The sequence below is a fragment of the Callorhinchus milii genome, unplaced genomic scaffold (assembly GCF_018977255.1).
Source record: "Callorhinchus milii isolate IMCB2004 unplaced genomic scaffold, IMCB_Cmil_1.0 Scaffold11, whole genome shotgun sequence".
Lineage (NCBI taxonomy): Eukaryota > Metazoa > Chordata > Chondrichthyes > Chimaeriformes > Callorhinchidae > Callorhinchus > Callorhinchus milii.
Genome location: NW_024704752.1, coordinates 10,318,695 through 10,331,944, shown reverse-complemented (window position 1 = coordinate 10,331,944; position 13,250 = coordinate 10,318,695). Strand labels below are relative to the sequence as shown.

Genomic DNA, 13,250 nt, shown 5'->3' with positions numbered 1-13,250 from the left:
TTTCATTTGGATTCTTATCGCGGAACTGGAGGACACGAGTATAAAATTAATAAGCCTCAAGCTTGACTTGAGATCAGAGGAATTACATTTCCCCACAGACTAGTGGATCTGTAGAATAGACTCCCAGCTAAGGCAGTTAATGATGTGCTCATTAGCTCATTTCAAAAAGAACTCCATTTAATAGCGGGTTAGCCTCAGGATTCGAGGAGCTAACCTGTATGTGTAATGTGGGATCTGCATTCAGTTAGCTCTTCTGGAGTTTTGCTTGGGGTACTTTGATAATGAGACAGTATCTTTGCAGAATCTTTCCTCTGGAGCATGAAATGGAATTGATCCCATTATAGAGTGTTTTGTACATGTGGTGTAAGGAGTGGGATTGATGGGTCCAATGGCCCATCGAGCATTCCATGCTTTCTTGTGTCCTAAATGTAGATACAATTTAATGGCAAGATTTCAGCATCTGATCTTGTTTGTGACATTATTATGTTGCCAAGCAATTGGCTTCCCTTTATAAAATAAATCAGACCAGTTTCCAATGTCCATACACCAAATCCACTTGGTTTCAGTATTTTGTGCAAACTGCGTTCAATACTCCAAATGTGGCTCTAGCAGTGATCCTTTAAACAGCCATGGAGCATTCGCTCTCCAGAGTGAATCATTCGGTTGATCATTTTAAGCGTGATGTGTGAGATTCTCGTCTGGGTTATTATCACCACAGCCTTGTACTTGGCAGCTTTTTCCTTTAAGCACCACTTAGTTTATGATTTCACCTGAATTTTTCAAATCACTGCCCTGAACTCCCTTCCACCCATCTGTTACCCTCATTTGTGACAGGTTGTCCCGGGTGGTCAGGTACCGTCTGTGCATTCAGTCGCAGCTCATTCTCAGTCATTCGATGGAGCAGCCAAGTCGCTGTCAGCAGCTTCTCCTCTGTCACAGCCTGGGACCACCACCCTCCGAGTGTCTGGTGGTGTCATTACAGCAGCTAACACTCCAATGTCAGTCACAGGAACAGTGGGACCTGCCCCTTCAACAACTGTGCAGGTAATAATAATAATAATCCTTGTGTTTGCATTTAAAACATCAGAACATCTTAGTCATTTTAATTCTTTTTTAAAATTGTAAGTTATTTGCTTTGATTTCTGAGGGTCTTTTTCGGTAAAGTGATTTGAAGACTTAAGTTGTTTTCTTTGTTTCAATTCGAAACCTTGGAGTAAGACCAGCAGTTTCTGACAGCAGTTCCTCTGTGTTGCAGCTGGAACTGAACAGCCCAACTTCAGTCTCCATCCCTCTAGTGAAAGCCTCTGGTCATCAGCAGCCACTCCTCATGACACAGGGACAACTTACACCTGGAATGCTGACCCGCACCATCACTGTTGGTTCCCAGGGAGGGCATGTGATGAGTTTGCAACCCAGCACTTCAGCAAGCAGCAAGATGACCAGTTCTGTGGCGTCCAGTGCTGTGACCTCTCTGGTGACCAGCGTTTCTGCTGGGACAAACACCATGGCTGGAAAAGCTGCAACTACAGTTTCTGGTAAGAGAAAAGGTTTATTAAACCATTGTATTTGACTTACAGGGGAGGTTTGCCCTTCTGGTAATCTATAAGTGCTGAGTCATTCTCCAAGCTTTCTCTTCACACTCTCTACAGTTGGACATTGCAGAGAATCATGTTTTCCCTTGTAATCTTTTCTTTCATTTGTATTCATTCTGAGGTCTTGCTATGCAAAAATACATATTCAATTACACATTATATGATACATGCAAATAATGCAGAGCATCTTGCATAGTTTTGGGATGCTAATGCTCATTAACTAGTCCATGGGCACTCTTTGATGGATCTTTGGTGCAGGAGGTCCATTAGATAGTGGATTTTGGTGGGTTTTGCTTCCAGTAGGGGCTTGCCAAGATTGTGAACGTTGGTGTTTTAGTTGAAGCTGTGCCTCTTTACAGCTGTAGGGATGTGCGGGTGTAGAATCATCTCTACAACCCCACAGAAAGAGCAAAAGGAATCCAGAAGTATCCTCTTGTGCCACTCCAGACACCCTGACAATGTGGTCTGCACTAACAATGGCTCTGGATTCTGTCAGGCCCCCACTGATGTGCAGTGAAGATCTCTCACAGGACCCTGACTTCTGCTCCATCTGAAGCAGGGATCCTGCAGTTTTAGTCTGAGGTTTTTAATCATAATCTGCTTTTCCTTAGGAATGCTGAAAATCCAGTCGAATCAGTCCTCATCCAGCACCCAGCAGGCTATGCTGACCATCCCCGCACACCAGCTGAAACAGCTGGGAGTCAATACACCTGTGGGAGGCGTCCAGACCCTTCTTGTACCAGTACAAGCTGTCACCAAAGGTAAACCTACATGGGGACAGGGGTGTTCCCAAGGATTTGTGTGAGCACATTTTTATGGTTTCTGGTGTGTGTGTGTTTTGTGTGTGTGTGTGTGTGTGTGGCACAAGTTCACTCCTGGCCAATATTTCTTTCTCCATGTATTCTCATTTGCAAGTCCACTTCCCTCCCCTCAAACAAACGAGCAAGGTCAGGCAGTACAGTGTGAGGAGCACTGGCCTGAGAGCTGCTGCACTGTTATGTTAACTGTCTGTTTATAATAATAATATACAAAATATGTTGTAAAGTGAATTGACTGTATATTTGTGGGCAAAACTCGGCAGCTAATTGCGCACAGCAGTGTCCCACAGTCGTGGATTGAAAATGACCAATTTATTACTGTTTTGTTTTGGAGGGATTACTATTAGGTGTGTGGAGTAAGGAAACTTGCCCAAGGTTTCGCCCTCTGCCTGGAATTGAACCCAGGTGTTTCACTTGCAAGGCAAGTGCTCTAACCACTGAGCTATAGGACTCCACGAGTCCTCAGAGCATCACACCAAGAGCACCTCACTTGAGGCAAGGTCATTTGCAACACTAACAACACTGATTATTGCTTTGAACACAATGATGGAAAGTGACACGCAACTATTCCATTCATTGATTTTTTTTTGGCAGAGGGATTGCTATTCGTATAATGTTGAATGCACAGAATAAATTTTGTTACACTCCCCAGCACTTCATTTATTTTTCTCCCACTCTTTAGATTCTCCAAAGATGTCTGTACAATCTGTACCGAGGCCTTTGTCAATCTCTTATCTCCAAAGTATATTCATTAGTGAGAGCCTCCTAACTCTAGCTGAGTCGGGAGGTAGCCAAGGCAGTGACCCAAACATGCAAATACTAATAAAACTCAGCACAAAGGTGCATTAAAATTAAATCTTTAACAAGAAAACCACTCTCTCATTCAGCATGGTAACAATTCTTTTCAGTGTAAAAGTCTCTTGATTGTTATTTGTTTTTTTTCTTTGCACAGTGAAGACAGAGCCTGATGCTACAGGACCTTGTTTCAGCCCTGCACTTCCTGCACTAAATACCGTAAAGGTTGAACATGGAGGATTGGAAGGGACTTCTGACATTATAGAGTGAGTGTGTCATTTTACCATAATTAGCATCTACCTGACGGTCTAGTTGAGTTTAGGAAGTTGTTACCAGTTTTTAACCTTTTGGAGACTGAATGACTGAAATATTTTGTTACTTCATTGGAAATCCTACCTAATGGCACAATCAATCAGTACATTAGGTGGCGTGATGAAGCTAGCCACAAACCCACTATATGTGCTGTCTTGCTGAGCTCTCTCTGGTGACTTTCTTTCTGGTTTGTGTGCGCGCGTGGGTGGGGGGGAGGGGGTCCCTTGTTCTCACATTAACTGCCAGTCTGCGAATCTATCTCCTTTTCTAAACACACATTATAAGAAATGTATAACTTTTGCTTGATCTGAGAAACGATACACTATCATGGAAAAAAATAACATTGACTTTTCATGTACATTAAATCCAAGCTTCCTTTTCCCGGTTATGGTCTCATTTGCCCAGGTTACCAGCAATTTATGACTTCTCTTTGTTAGGCTAGAGGGGACAGTAATGTCCAGTTTACTGTATTTGTGCCAGAAAAACAAATTGAAACATTAGCAAAAGCATTCCCTTGCCAAATGCAAACTTCATAAACTAATGGAACATGGTCATTTAACTAATGGGTAATTTTGTCAGTTGGAATCTTGTTATTGACTGACAGTTCTGTCTCAAAAGCCACAAACTGCATTGGCCTGGATTCTTTATATTACAAGATTCTCTGAGTGAATTCAACATTGGTAATGGCACTAATATTGAAATTAACCAGCTCCTGCTTCTATGTTGTCTTTAGCCTTGAATACATTGAGAATGAACACCAGCTGCTGACAGCCATCCTAAAGAAAGTGCCACTACTGGTGCCAGAGAAGAGTAAGTAAACATCTGTGGAAGGTTGATGTGGGCGTGGAGGGTATTGGTGATGGAATTCCCTTCCAATTCCCTCTCAGTAAAAGATTTGTTAGTTGCGCACTTTCTCACAGAATATGCTGTAAAGTGAATTGACTGTATATTTGTGGGTGAAACATGGTAGCCAATTGTGCACAGCAGTTGAAAATGACCAATTTATTATTGTTCTTGTTTTTGGAGGGATTATTATTAGGTGTGTGGAGTAAGGAAACTTGCCCAAGGTTTCGTCCTGCCTGGAATTGAACTCAGGTGTCTCACTTGCAAGGCGAGTGCTCTAACCACTGAACTACAGGACTCCACATTTAAGCTAGTTTCACACTTTCTTAACATACCAGTAAAGTTGTTTAATTCAATTATGATAGAGAAATTATAAAAATTAGTGTTCCCAAGTATTCTGAAATCTCTTGGAACAGTGTAGCAGGCACTCTGCAGTAGATTATCAAATGCAAGGATTATTATTATTATTAGTGCATTCCACTACCTGGAGATTATCTGCAGATTAACAATTACCCCACACTAATTATTCTGCTCATTGCTTTTTTATGTGGTCTCACATCCCACATTGCTAACACCGTTCAGAACAGTTGATTATATAAAAAACTGAATTTACACAAATAAGTCGTAAACTATAAACCCAAGGTTGCTATTAATTTAATATATGTACCATCTAATCAGCGAGATTATCTTTTTGCCCTTTTAAAATGATTTTTGTCTGTTCGAAAGCATCAGTGTCCATTACACAAAGTGCATCTATTTAATTCTCTCTCCAATATAAGATTTGTGCCTCAAATAGACATTTCAGTGACATCACATCTGCTCAAACAGTAGGAGATTGAATCTCCTGCAGGTTTAACCTGAAAGATAAATATTTTTGGTGCTGATGGAGTTATCAAGATTCCCTGTCTGAAGACGTCACTAGTCTAGAAATAGATTGCTTGTACACATTTTAAGACTTAACACATCGCTGCTTTTTCTAAGTGGGTCAAATGTGTTAAAACAAATAGAAAATCTATTAACTTCAGCACCACAATGTGCAATAAACTTTCAGCCGAAAACCTCAGCCCAGTGTGCTGCTCGAGCAATCATTTTGAATTAAAACATTTTAAACGCTGAGGGTATTTCAAATCCGTTGAATTTCCCGAGCTTAGAAAGCAATGCGGAGGATATTGGAATGGCTGTCAGTGAATTGCCCAGTTGTAAATCCAATCAAGTTTAGGAGCTTGAGTTGCAGCCTTAAGTTCACTGATAAACATCCAGTGATATCCATAATATGTTGTGCATAGTGGTATGTCGATACTGGCTGAAAGAGTTGATGTTCCAGGTGCCTCAATGAATGCCGTGTTGTGATTTGGGTTCTCACAGCATGACTTTCATATTGTTATATGGAGTGTGTAGTGACAGCCTGCTATGAAACATGTATGAAAGCATTCCTGCGCAACAATGTTAGACATTATGTAGGACAAACTCAGTGAACCAATGTCATTCTTTGAATGAGCATACATATTCTTCAATTCTTCCATTATCAGATTCTTGACCTTGTCTGAGGTATAGCTGTGTTAGATTCTATCATGAATGCTCTGTTACGAATGTCCCAGTTTAGGCTGCTTTCACTCACCAGGGAATTTGGCTGTATGTTTGGCAGAGTGCCTTCTTGCTACCAGAAGTAAAATGTTATTCCCACATTCACTTAAAGAGAACATAAATGCTTCTCACATTCTGCAAATAACTGATGAGGCCAGATTTGGAATCATACTGTATACCTGACCAACCAAAGGGACATTGAGGACATTGAGGTGTTGGAGAGAGTTCAGAGAAGAGCAATAAATTGATGCTCCATCTTGACAGGCTTCTTTGAAGTGTTCCTGTGGATTAATTGTAGTAAGTAGTAAGTGGATTTCACTCTTGAGTATTGATGTGAATTGTTACTGAGTATTGATGTGTATAACATGACTGCTTTTTCCTTCCACCAGCAGAGGATTCCCATCCGTTCACCGCTACGTCTCTGGAGCAGTATTACAGTTGGAATATTGGGAAGCGGAGAGCATCGGAGGTAAGGAGGGTTGTTCGGTAACCCAAAAGAATTCCTGGAAGTCAAACGTTTGATTCATCCATCAATATCTTTGCACTGTCGTAAGTGGTTATTACGATTGTTAAAGGAATGTTTAATGGAGCAGTGCAGATGGGACTTCACTCTGTCTCCTAACCCCTGCTCTACCAGGCCTGGGAGAAGAGTGCTGGATTGCAGACAGTAGGTGGGGAGATCATCGATTTCTCAATGCTAGCATTCTTTGACGAGATTAAAGTCAACCTACCAATTTTTTAAAAATCTCTTATATTTATCTGCTATTAAAGAATGGGGGAGGGGAAACATAAGTACTGTATTTTCAATCTGAAAAACTTAACGCTATAAAAGACTGAAAAGAAAAAGCATTTGATTTCTTCTTGAGGACACTTATTTGGGTGTTTATAGTTACGGGGGAGGATTCCAGATTGAAAATAATTTTCTACTTTCAAAGTAAGTTTGTGTGTGGTCTGTGGGATACAGTAATTGTGACCAAACTCTCGTATGGCCTTTCTCCTTGTCTAGTGGCAGCGAGCAGTTGTTGTGAGGAAGATGCTGCAAGAGGTGGTAGAGACATGTCCAAGGTTCAGTAGCATTGAGGTGATGAAAACCAAGCAGATTATGTGGTGGTGCAGGCAGCGAGCTTACACGCCCCCTGACCCCGAGACCACCATGTCCGAAGAGAATTCAATAGAAGACATTCTAACTCAGATCGACAATGAACCAGGTTTGTTCACTCTTTACTTCAATAGGAACTTGGATGATTTCTCATCGAATGGCTGGATGGTTTATGCCCAACTCCTTTCGAAATAATTGTACGCTTCATAAAAGAAATAGGTTTTTGCGGAGCGCTCCAATGGCTCTGGCTAAACCCGCTTCCTGATCAAGCGCAACGATTGTTTTATAAAAATCAAATTAGGTCCTGGGTGAAGGGATTTTGTGAGCGTGTTGGTCCTCTTTTTTCAGAGTTCCCGTGCTCGTACAGCAGTGCTGATGAGCTGTGCCACAGGTTGACGGAGGTGGAGAACATTCTGAAAACTGAGCCCGAGAGTGAGGAGGAGTTGGACATTGTGGGTGTGATGGAGCTGACAAAAGTCAAAGTCAAGAAGGAGCAGGAAGAGGAGGATGAAGAGGTCAAATTCTACATGGGCATGATGCCAGCAATGGAGTTTGCCAGAGACACTGCACAGCAGGTAAGGGTGAAAAGCTGGTGCACAGTCATCAACACATGTTCACAGGAAGATGTCATTCAGTGACATTCTATTTACTGACAATCCCCAAATATTTATGTGTAGTGCATCCTCTTCTCCCCATGCCCAGACATTACACTGCTGGATTGTTGAGGCATCGTCAGCAATACCTCTTTTTAAGATGAAGCAGCTTCATCAGTAAGAATTGTAATGAACTTTCTGTTCAGTGGGAGGAAGTTTAAATGGACAGTTTGAGGTCACTATTGGAAGAATTGGCTAGGGAATGAGACTGACCACATGAAGGAGGGCTAAACTGTTGTCAGTGAAATACAACAAATTATATATAATAATAATAGTTACATTTGATATAGCACCTTATCACGTCTTCGAGACATCTCAAGATGCTTCAGCGAATTTACTATAAGATGCAGTGACTATGTATTTTGTGGGCGAAATTCTATTTATATAATGGCAATTATGTAAAAGAACTTTTCAAAGCACTTAATAATCGAGCTTAATGGCAAAGCAGGGGTGTGAGTGAGCAAGCTCTGGAGGTTGAAGGAGAAGGTTTGATGATTCATTGGATGTGATGTTTAAAACTAAGCTGAATGCAGTTGCAGCGAGGAGTTGTGATGTTAATTGAACAAGCCAGAGGAAGATAGGCACTGGTGTGAACCGAAGAAAATAGCTTCAAGTCTTATCAAAGTTGAACTGAAGAAAGTTACAGCTCCTCCAGTACTTGATCTCAGAACTAATGCAGCTTTGACCATATGTATCAATTTGGTTCCTCTTTCAGGAACACTAAGTCATTCCTCAGCGCTCATCATTAAAACAATCACTGACAAAATAACTGGTTGGAATCCCTCTTACCTTTGACATTGGCTGAATAAACACCTATTAAGAACCTTCAGTTGAAAGTCGAATCTTTGCCTCTTTGTAGATTGGCATTCATTTTGAGCCTCTGGAGGTGGAGAAGAATATGCAGGTGCCGGTGATTGAAGATATGATTGTAAAGGTAAGAGTCAGAGCTTGGAGTTCACTGCAAGGCTACATCACACTCCAGTTGGACAGGGCCCATGTCGCCAGTCACTTGTGCAGGAAACACAAGCATTCAGTCAGCTTGAGTCACAAGCCTGAAAGACTTTGTGGAGTCCTGTAGCTCAGTGGTTAGAGCACTCGCTTTGCAAGTGAGAGACCTGAGTTCAATTCCAGGCAGAGGGCGAAACCTTGGGCAAGTTTCCTTACTCCACACGCCTAATAATAATCCCTCCAAAACTAAAAACAATAATTAAATTGGTCATTTTCAATCTATGACTGTTTGTGGGACATTGCTGTGCGCAATTGGCTGCCGCGTTCGCCCACAAATATACAGTCAATTCACTTTACAGTGTGTTCTGTGAAGCGCTTTGGGACGTCCTCCTGACGTGAAAAGCGCTATATCAAATGCAAGGATTATTATTATTATTATTAAGACTGCAATTTAGGGAGTGCAAGGGAAAGTCACCTGGCTGCACTTGCTGATAGCAGGCCTGAGGGGTTATAAAGCATGCATATGAAATTTAATAGTAATGTAGATGTGCCAGTGATCTGAAATGTACAGAATATTCCTGTGCTGAATCAATCATTAATAATCAGCAAAGGATGAATTCTACAGGTTGCTTCTATGTCTGGGTGATAGAATCTGAGCTCAAACCTCACTTTCACACTCTGGTTTTCCCCAGAGATGTACAAAATAGTCTTTCATAATAAAATAGAAATTCTGTTGTGACCCGGAATGAGGAGATTGGAGTGTTCCCAGGTAGTTTCACTGAATATAGGTTGTCCTTTTGCAGAGAGCAGTACAACAGCAGCACGCAGCTCTGATTTCTCACTTCTGTCTGAGAATTACATACGAACATAAGAATTAGGAACAGGAGTAGGCCATTCGGCCCCTCGAGCCTGCCCCGCCGTTCAATAAGATCATGGCTGATCTATTCTAACTCCACCTACCCACCTTATCTCGATATCCCTTTATCTCTTTATGTAGAATTGGACAGCAATGAATGTGAGAACCTGATGCTGGACATTTCATTGTTCTTCGTTAAAGTAGAAGAGTAATGGAAGGAGGGAGAATTTTAAAAACGTATCCCCATCTATATTATATTAGATAATTATACAAAAACTGACAAATCATGGGCTGTCACCCCACTAGATAATTATTAGATATTTCACCTCTGTGGTTTAATATGGTACTTATCAAAATGTGTAGTCTTTATTGACTGTATCATTGAAAGGGATGAGTGAGTGGAGCTAGACAGGGGTGGAGTGGGCACACTTTTACTGATGCTCTGTGCTTTTTCTCAAATAAAGCTTTTGGGAAGTGATGGGAGCAGTTACCATCTGCAGGATGGGAGCTGCAGAGAGCTTCTCTCAGTGATGTACCAGCCATAAACCCCAGGCTGATTTACTGTATGATTTACTAATTTAATTCCTTCAGATGAAACATTAAACCAAAATCTCTTCTGTCTCTTCTGGTAGTTTTCCTGGATGTTAAAGATCCACAGCATTATTTCAAAGAAGAATATGGAGTTGTCCCAGCATCCTCGCCAATATTCATGTTCGCCAGAAGAATAAATCAGTTGGTCATTTATCCCACTGTATATGAGATTTTGCTGGCCTATTTTAGTCGTATTTGTCCTTGTATATAACAGTCACTACACTAAGTAACTCAGTAAATAAAGTGCTTTGAGACGTTCTAATGTCATATCAAATGAAAATGATCACTCTTGTCTCTTTGATGTTTAGGCTACTGAACAGTTCATAAGTGAGATTCTTCGAGAGTCTTTGGGCATTGCATACCAGGGAACTCCCCAGAACAGGTACAGTTCATTTTTTTTCTTTCGAAATTTTCTCCTCTCCTGAAGGCATTGACTCTTGTGGACACACATTCCTTGAGATCTTCAGGACCATATACTGTGTCTCTGCAGGGTATTGAACTGTAGAGGGCAGCATCCTGGCTAAACCCGATCTGGTCTTCACACAATCTTCATTGAAATATACTTTCCGCTGCGGAGAGCGCCTTATAGTAATCAGCAGTAAAAACGTTGCTTGATTTCCCCACCACCCCATGGACCAAGGTACCTGAGGTCATCTTTTTCAGCCCTTCTACATCCAGGCTGAGCTGAGCTAACTCAACACAGTCCAATTCCGCAGCCTTCTATATTGCTAGGTGATCCCCTTGGCCACTTTGAGTCCGTGCAATCTTATTTCTTATAGAAACTCTGTATAGTAAGTACATCCTCGCAAATATAGACCATTGCAACTTAAAAGCAATTCCATATTGCAGCACCTTGATCCATTTAGATCTAAAGAAAACAATTTAGATTGAACTGACCATACTCGAGCCTTTTTAAGAACTTGCTTCTAAACTAGTGCTTCTAAACCGGGTATTACACAGAATTTGCCAGGAAATCGTTTTTCTCATTCTTGGCTAGGAACGTGTTTGGAGCTGGCTGGTACTGTTCTTGATTCAGGAGTAAACCACAGGGCAGTAGTTCTCAGTTAAATTGGGTTGCTTATTAAAGATTTTATGTAACACGTTGGCAGATGGTGACACAGTTTGAAGTGGGAGGACTTTTGACAGACAGTGTTGATTCACTTAAAAGCAATATGGTTCATCTAGAGTGACTACATTAGTATTCCTGTTCGAAATCAAGCTTTCAGTAAGAGCTCCAATTTAACTTGACATTTTTCTTTGGCCTTTATTTTAACATGTTTATTCAAAGTGTGTTCATAGAATCATAAAATTATACAGCACAGGAGGCCATTCGGCCCATTGTGTCCATGCCGGTTCTTTGAAAAGAGCTATCCAATTCAATCCCACTCCCCCAGGCTCTCCCATAGCCCTGTAAAGTTGACCTCCCCAAATAATTATCTACTTCTCTTAAAAGTTGTTATCGAATTGGCTTCCACCACCCTTTCAGGCAATGCATTCCAGTTTGTAAACTGGCTTGGAAAACCTATTGAACCTAGTGTTGTAAGAGTACTGGATCAAATTTAGAGGAAGGATCAAGACACATCGTACAAGTGAACCTTGAAAGATGAAAAGTGTAGGCGAGAAAATGATCAAATTAGAATCGGTGTTTAGGTGATAACTGGCTTGTCATTTAAACACTTGTAGTTTATAAGAGGAAGTGAAGATCGAGCTAGAACCCACATGGACTGTTCCCAGAGAGCAGACAGGCTAATGAACTGAAAACAAAAATTGTCTTGAGATTGTGTCAGACAGTGTGTTGTCTCTGGTCTTTTGGAATCCGCCCACTGTGTAAGCATGTGCAAAGCTCATATTTCAGAGCTGCTTCTCTTTTCAAAGTTCTATACTATAAAGAGATACAAAAGTCAAGCTCTGCACCCTTTGCTAAGATTGCTTTACAAGGTCGCACACTCCTTTACACAAAGGAGCTTTGATAGTTACTCTAAATGTTCTTCAGATACAAATAATCAGATATTATTATTAAATGTTAAGGATTTTCTATAAAGGGTGTAGTTGGCCAGGGACGTAAAGTCTGATGACTCTGAAGCTTGTCTGAGTGTTTACTGGGTTGTGGATTATTCAATTCTGAATGAATGCTTCAGTCAGGATAAGAAAAAAATACAAGGCAAACAAGAAAAGATCCGCTTGAAAATAATGAAGCCTTTTGTGTTTTATTTCTTCAGAACACCCAAAGAGCTGAGTGTAACAAACATTCACCAGGCCATCTGCAATATTCCAGGTTGCGACTTCCTCACAAACAAGTACATGGGTATCCTGATGGAACAGCAGCCTTTGGAACAGGAACGCTGACACTTATCCCCCATCCCTGCTCTGAACCAGAGACTTGGGAGCTTGTCAGCACCTGTCACTCTCATACACCAGTATGTTTGTGGTGTGTGTCACTCCCACAGCAAATTATACAGAATGACTTTTTAATATCGAGTACTGTAGTGGCCATTGTTGTAACTTGTTGCTAACACTATGGGCTGAAAGCTCCAGATTGTAACCGGATTGTGAAGGAGTTTGCTGTACTCACAGTGATTAGCCAGCTGGACACAAAGATTCTCTTACTGCAACACAGTTTTCATGTTTTCACTTTGTTGACCAGTGGGAGAGGAAATGATGGCAGCCACCTGATTACAATGTTAATGGCAAGTTTTACATAATGACCATCAAGAATACAAACCCAACAACTGAACCAAGATTGAAGAACATGGAAGAGTGCAGCTGAATTAATAAAGCAGCTGATTAAATAAAGTTCTATTAAAATGAACGAGACTCGCAACCATGCCTGCAATACCACACAAACCTGCAAAGCACTTGCGCTAGTTGAAGGTATTACCCCTCTTCCACCTCTCCCACCCCCCCACCACAAGATTGTTAGAAGACTGTAGACTAGTAAGTGTAATGTGATGGAGTCCAATGTCTTGCTCAATTGTGGATTGTTGTTTGCTGCAGTAAATGGCTAAGGTGGTTGTTAATTAATTCTATGTAAGGCTTTCTGGGGAGCAGACACTATGGGTCTTGCCTAAACCACACTACCTGTGCTGCATCTGGCCTCACAGTACTTGAGGGGACATTATAGATCGTGTTCCATTTCCTCACATGAATGAGCACAAAAAA

General features: G+C 41.2%; 1 protein-coding gene across 4 annotated transcripts in view; it reads left to right on the top strand.

The window, feature by feature from the left end:
* The window catches only part of yeats2 (YEATS domain containing 2), a 52,966-nt gene extending 40,066 nt beyond the window's left edge, over positions 1 to 12,900 (top strand). For 3 of the 4 annotated variants that reach the window (XM_042339111.1, XM_042339112.1, XM_042339114.1), the window contains 11 exons: positions 835 to 1,044; positions 1,256 to 1,535; positions 2,204 to 2,353; positions 3,363 to 3,471; positions 4,251 to 4,327; positions 6,334 to 6,413; positions 6,951 to 7,152; positions 7,392 to 7,618; positions 8,556 to 8,630; positions 10,400 to 10,473; positions 12,311 to 12,900. In XM_042339111.1, coding sequence (XP_042195045.1) covers positions 835 to 1,044; positions 1,256 to 1,535; positions 2,204 to 2,353; positions 3,363 to 3,471; positions 4,251 to 4,327; positions 6,334 to 6,413; positions 6,951 to 7,152; positions 7,392 to 7,618; positions 8,556 to 8,630; positions 10,400 to 10,473; positions 12,311 to 12,437 — 1,611 coding nt within the window. In that variant the 3' untranslated portion in view covers positions 12,438 to 12,900. The remainder of the gene's footprint in view (positions 1 to 834; positions 1,045 to 1,255; positions 1,536 to 2,203; positions 2,354 to 3,362; positions 3,472 to 4,250; positions 4,328 to 6,333; positions 6,414 to 6,950; positions 7,153 to 7,391; positions 7,619 to 8,555; positions 8,631 to 10,399; positions 10,474 to 12,310) is intronic. The other variant, XM_042339113.1, reaches the window with a different exon arrangement.
* The last annotated feature ends 350 nt before the right edge of the window (positions 12,901 to 13,250 follow it).